Here is a 6,389-nt window from a genome sequence, read left to right as displayed (position 1 = left end):
CTTCTGATTCCGGCTTGCATGAGTGCCATCTAGTGGCCGTTTCAGATAAGGCTCTCGAATTACTAACCTCTATTTCTCTCTGTGATTTATTGAATTAGCTGTCTAAATTCTCAATAATTATTTGCATTAACAGCTTTGCTCGTGCAAATATTATTTCAGCATTAGACAATTTTTGCCTGTTTTTGTTCACATTTACTTTGAATTTGGTTCAAACATGATTTGAATTAGAATTTAATTGTTTAATAGTGCAAATTAAGTGTCTCAGCCCAACCACTGATTAACCCATTTAGAAGGAAGTAAGCCATCTAGTGGCAGTAACCTGTTAAGTCAGTTCACAGCTTGCATCTCTCTGATCTCTTTCTTTTCGGTTCTGTTTTGAATTGCTTCATCTACTTTTACCCTTTCTGATTAATTTCATAATTATTAATGATACATTACTGTTATCGTTGGGTATTATAGGGCATTTATTCCGATTTTTCCTATTAATTCTTCTCACCTGCTTATTTTAAATTTAGATTTAAACCAGTTTTGAATTTTTAATTTGAATTAAGTTTTCTGCCCACCAGGTTAAGCCACAGAGAGTGAATACGCCCCCTTTGTGGTGAAAACCAGCTTCTTCTTCTCCCGTGCTCATTCCTGTCTTTTGTTATTTATTTTGTTATTATTATTATTTTATTTTATTTTTATTATTATTATTTTTTTTTTCTTTAATTTTTTTTGTATTATTAATTTTTATTATTATTATTTTTTTTATTATTATTATTATTTTTTTTATTTTTTTTTTAGTTTTTATTCAACTTTTTTTTTTTTTATTCTATATAGCCCTTTTTGTTGTTTATCTTTCTTCTCTCTTTTGGCTTAGGTTATTTTGATAATTACCATCATTATCATAAGCTTTTGTTTTTGTTTTATCATTATTAGGTAAAGCTGTTACCTCTCATTTCTACATATATATTTACTCAGTTGATGATTAAACAAACCAAACCTTAATTCACTTTAAGTTTCCTTTGTTCATCCTTTGTGTATTTGATTGTAGAACTCCCTTGGTGATTGGACAGTCATCTCAGGTTTCCAGTGAGCAAGGGGGCCAACCGGCGTTAACAACACTGGCCGTGAGTGAAACTCGGTCCCTCTTATCTCTGTCCGTTTGCGGCACGCAGTGGAGACATCAGCAATTTGGCACTCCAACGGTGATCAATCAGTCCAGCCGACACACGACGCAATCTCTGGGACCAGTACCTAAACCGGGGGCTAAATCGGGGCCCACTTTCTTTTCTAAAGAGAGGGTTCTGGGAAACAGCCCAATTTTGTAGTGCTGTCTGGCGGTTGACATCTTGGTGTTGCCGGTTGTGTTAAAAGTCACAAGGTGTTTGAGAGGGCGCAACGTCAGAGTAACGGAGGGCCAGGGACACTGCGGTTGAGTGTTTGGGAGCGCCAGGGAGGCTGACCGTGCCGCTGGATTCCACCAGGTGAACCAAAAGTGATAAAACCTATCCACTTATTATAAGGCGCAGAATATTAGATATTCCCCCTGATATTTATGTTAAGTGTTTGGTCCATTTTCCTCTGTAAGCCACACCCTTTTCCTAGGTCTCTTACTCCCCTAGCCGCACGTGCTGTAGGCCCCTAGCAGAAACTCTTGTGAAAAGCAGCAGGCTTAGTTTTTTTTTTATTCTCTACCTAACACTTCTAGCGTTCTTATTCATTCCATTTCATTGCAGACCAATTTATTTGGTGTTTTGTTTTCGGTGCTCTTTCCTATCTTCACCTTTTTGCATGCTGTTGTGATTCTGTTTCTTGCAGTTCACCGAGAGACCCCAAGGAGAGCTAAGTAGTAGAGCGACAACCGAGCAGCCGGTGTCACCAGGTGACCCACGAGGCTATCCCCTGTCAAGTCTCTATTTTGGGCCGACCCTAATTGGACCCGCCTCCCTGTCTAACTGTCTGCATCAGTTAGCCAAAATTCTTATAGACGGCATAGCCGTACGATAGCTCGTTAACCAGAGAACGAACTTGCATTGGCCTCTTTGTGTGTGTGTTGTGCTTCTCTTGTCCGCAGTGAGCCAAGATGTCGCGTGCATCCAGTCCCGCAGTCCCTTGGGATCAGCTAGCGACATGGCTGGAGACGATGACGACCTCCTTCCTGCCAAAGAACACCAGTGACCTGCAGCACTTGAGCCAGGGACAACTGGATACTGAGATGGACCAGCTGATGGCAAACGATCCGACGCAGAGTTACACCCACAAAGAACTTGCCAGGATCACAGGGACCCTAGCTCACCTCCTCATCGCCCAGGCAAGGATCAGCGAAAGGAGCAACCACGACTTGGAGCAGGAAGCCGCGGCTCTGAGACTTCGAGTGGAGGAAGCCCTACAGCATCAGGCCCACACCCAGAGTCGTCTAGATAAGCTACTTCTCGAGACCCAAGACCAGCACGAGAAAGAGAACGCTACAGATCCAGAACTACAGAAAGAAGTGGAAAGACTTCAAAATGCCCTGGAGAATCTTCGTCTGGACACAGACCAAAGAGAACATTTGGAGAGAGAAACCCGAGAGAGACTCGAGGCAAAGCTCCGACAAGGTGACGCTCTCCTTGAAAGGGCTGAAATCGAACTGAAAGAAAGAGATGCTAAAGTGAAGGCCTATGAAAATCACCTGGAAATGGCCCGAGCTGAAATCCACAACCTTACACAGCGTAAAGACTCTCTAATAGATGAACTTGACATGGTTCACAGAGAACTGAAACATTCTTATAGCCTGCAACGTGAACAGAAAGAGGAAACACACTCCACAGAGTTTCCCCTGGCCAGTGAACCCCAGCGTGTCAGCCAAGAACTTCGAGCTGGAAAAGGGGGTGAAAGCCTGCTTTTCAAAATGTCACCAGCCAGCCTCCACGAACCCCTGTCAGCAGTGGGGGAAGGAAAACCCTTCCAGAAAGTCCGGGTCACCAGCCACGGACACATAACTCCAAAAGAACTGGACAAGCTGGCTAGAAACATCCCTACGTTCAACCCAGATCCTGCAGGAGGCCACGACATTCACGCTTATTTACAAGATATAGACTTTCACTTGCAAACTGTCACCAACGTAACCACTTGGGACAAATTGTACCTGCTCAGAATTACGTCCAGTCGTGAGGTACGCAGTTTCTTAGACCGTCAACCAGAGACTGTCAAAATGGACTACCAGCAACTGCGAAAAGCTTTGGTGCGTGAATTCTCTGATCCAGAATCAGACCAAGGGCTAGTAACCGCAATGGACCTCAAGCAAGGTCGACTTGAAACCCCACCAAATTTCTACAACCGACTGCGACGTGCCTACTTCGGAGCAAGGAATGAACCAGGCATGGAGGAAGACGTCAACTTCCGAACTTTGTTTCTGCGAAACCTCCATCCTACTGTCAGCCACCATTTGGGAGTGTTAGCGTGCCCGCGTAGCATGTCAACGCAACAGTTACGTGATTTAGCACATAAGGCCTACACCAAACAAAAGACTGTGTCAGAAAAGACTGTAAAACACCCAACTATTTGCTCTGTCTCTGAGTCCCATTCAGAGTTGACCCTAGAGGGCGCCCAACAGCACCCCAGTTATACACCCATCAACCGAGAGTCAAGACCGTTCCAAGCCAGCAGAGGGCAGCGCGGTCGCGGTGGTGGTGCCCGTCCGAAGCACCAGAACGACCGCTCTGGAATGTCCTGGGACCGGCCTCGCCCCTCCCATAACCAAAAGGGGGGGGCCACCTGGGAAGCCGGCCGGCGACCCAGAACTAGCCAACCTCCAGCCTCCAGAACACCAAGCCCAGGGAGGCGGGAGGGGGAACACTCTCGACGTGATACTTGGAAACTCAAGGCTGAGCCCACATCTAAAAAGGAAAGTGCAGCCACATCCGAAGCTGCAGAACTTCTGAGAATACTGAGAGAGTTCCTTCAACAGAAACCTCACAAGGAGGACAAGAAGGATAAACCAGACACCGCATGACTAAACCTTATGCCTGAAACCAGCACCACTCCCAACGTCTCCACAACTGAACCAAGCACACAGAACACTGTTTGTCAACCACAAACTATTGAACTAGCTGTTGCCTCATCAAACAATAGCAACACCCACTCAGTCCAGCTGACGTCTGCACCTCCTGACCAAGAAAGCATCATCCCACACACTGAGGTGCCAGAAAGTGCTGTTTGGTTATCTGTACCCACAACGAAACACACAAAACATACCCTAACTGCTTATCGATCAACACACAAGCCCCAACACCAAAACTCCTGGGGAACCTGATCGAGAAGGGAGTGGCTCGGAAACTCTACCTAACCATCACTTTAGAAAAGGAAATGAGACTCAAAGCCCTTGTGGACACAGGCTCAGACCTCACGTTGATTTCGGCTCAACTATTTGATAAGCTCAAATTTGAAGCTCAGAGACAGAATCGAACTCTAAATTTTCACACTTGCAAGCTGAATGTGCAGTCATACAGCCAAAATGACTCCAGCTCAGAAATGTAGCTCCCATCCACCCTGACGATCGGACCTATGAGCCTAGTACTCCTATTTATGTCTCACCAATGAACAATTATTCATTTCTCATCGGGAAAGACCTGCTTGATCGCTTTGAGCCTTTACTAGATTTCAAACAGCTGAAAGTCTGGCTCAAGTGCGAGAACCTCTTCCCCTCCAACCACAAGGTCGCCGGTGCCAGACGGTCAGGTCACAGAGGTCACGAGAATTCCCACAAGAGCCAGACTGTCGGGTCACAGAGGTCACGGGAACCCCAGCAGCCAGCCATAGGTATCCAGCCTCAACAACAAACCAAGGCTCAAGTTCGATCCTCTGTACCTTCAAGGCCACTAAAGACTCTGATACCTACTGCCCCAAGGTCAAAACCGAACTGCAGCTGCATGATATAACAACAACGGACAGTATTCTGGCCATATGGGCAGACAACTCAGCCATTAGTCTGTCACTATACAATGCAATCACTGAGAAGACACCTGACCTCCCTTATGCCAGCAAGCGCACTCGTTTCCCTTTGAACTCACACCCATCCTCAATGGTGTCTGCTAGAGGAATCTGCGCTTTGCCATGTGAAATGGAATTATCGGTGCCTGACTCATTATTTCCTGGTCCTTCCGGACCTGCCACACGATGTTTACATTGGAGCAGACCTCTTGATTCGCCTCAAGGCTCATGTGGACACTTTTAATGAAGTTGTATGGGCCCCATTGACTTTGCAGCCCACACGTTTCCATCAACCATGACAACCTCATATCAGGGCAGACCATCCCAGAAGTCTGCACTTTAGTCAACGAACAGGAAACGGTGTACCAGCTTACACCAAAGGGGTCGCTATTCGGCTCAAACATGCGATGGGGTCAAACCTTAAACCACACGCTGGGTTTCTTCCAACCCTCACCTGAATGTGTGGAACTCGACTCACACTGGAAGCCACACCCCTCACTGAAGTTCATCTCGTGTAGTCTACATCCTGTTCAACAACTGCACGGCAACTGACATCAACATTCCCAAGGCTACCGGCTGGGATGGCTAGTAAGCCATGACTTCATGATTTTGAACTTGTACTACCTGTCATTGTCCCATTCACCCGCACTGATACCCGAAGGGAGTACAGACAGTACATTGTTCGCTGCACCCTTTCAAACTCATTGCCATCACATCTGTTATGTCGGTGCCTAAAGACCAAGTGTGCAGAACGGAGCTGACCGAGGATGAACACCTCACAATATAACACAGTCTCCACAAGAACGTCGGTGAGGCTCATGAACCTACTACACCTCTCAATGCCAACCCGACTGATGACACACCGATGGAGGAGCCTTACCCAGGTTTTGAATCTCAAGTGCAGCAAATTCTACAAGACGCTAATGCACTTCAAAGCGATACGGATCGTCAAGGACTCAGACAAGTTCTGTATAAGTTCAAAGAATCCTTTGCCAAAGACTCTCTAGACTGTGGTCTCACCAACCTCCACACGGTGCGCATCCCTACGCACCCTGATGCTCCTCCCACTTTTGTCAGACAGTACAAGATTCCCATCGCCTCACACGAACCAGTGCAGGAGATCATCGAATCTATGCTTGAAAAGGGGGTCATCCGTCCATGCAACAGCACCTACTCAGCCCCCATCTGGCCCGTCCTCAAACCTAACGGCAAATGGCGACCCACCATTGACTACAGGAAACTGAATCAACAGGTGCCGCTGTCACGATGGCCCATGACCCAGCTAGAACAAGAACTACCCCGAATCAGAGGAGCCACAATCTTCTCTACACTTGATGTGGCCTCTGGATTCTGGACCATTCCGGTGCACCCGGAAGACCAACACAAGTTGGCATTCACATTTGGCAACAGACAGTTCACCTTCAACAGGTGTC

The 6,389-nt window shown here is 46.7% G+C and overlaps 1 protein-coding gene across 1 annotated transcript; it reads left to right on the top strand.

Annotated features, from left to right (window-relative positions):
• The first annotated feature begins 1,752 nt into the window (after window positions 1–1,752).
• LOC113100865 (uncharacterized) lies at window positions 1,753–4,478 on the top strand. Its single transcript, XM_026265390.1, has one exon. The coding sequence runs from the start codon at window positions 2,069–2,071 to the stop codon at window positions 3,977–3,979; it is 1,911 nt and encodes a 636-aa protein (XP_026121175.1). The 5' UTR covers window positions 1,753–2,068; the 3' UTR covers window positions 3,980–4,478.
• The last annotated feature ends 1,911 nt before the right edge of the window (window positions 4,479–6,389 follow it).

This window comes from Carassius auratus, unplaced genomic scaffold (genome assembly GCF_003368295.1).
Source record: "Carassius auratus strain Wakin unplaced genomic scaffold, ASM336829v1 scaf_tig00217390, whole genome shotgun sequence".
Taxonomy (NCBI): Eukaryota; Metazoa; Chordata; class Actinopteri; order Cypriniformes; family Cyprinidae; genus Carassius; species Carassius auratus.
Note: the sequence above shows the minus strand (reverse complement) of the source record. Positions and strands in the feature narration are given on the sequence as shown.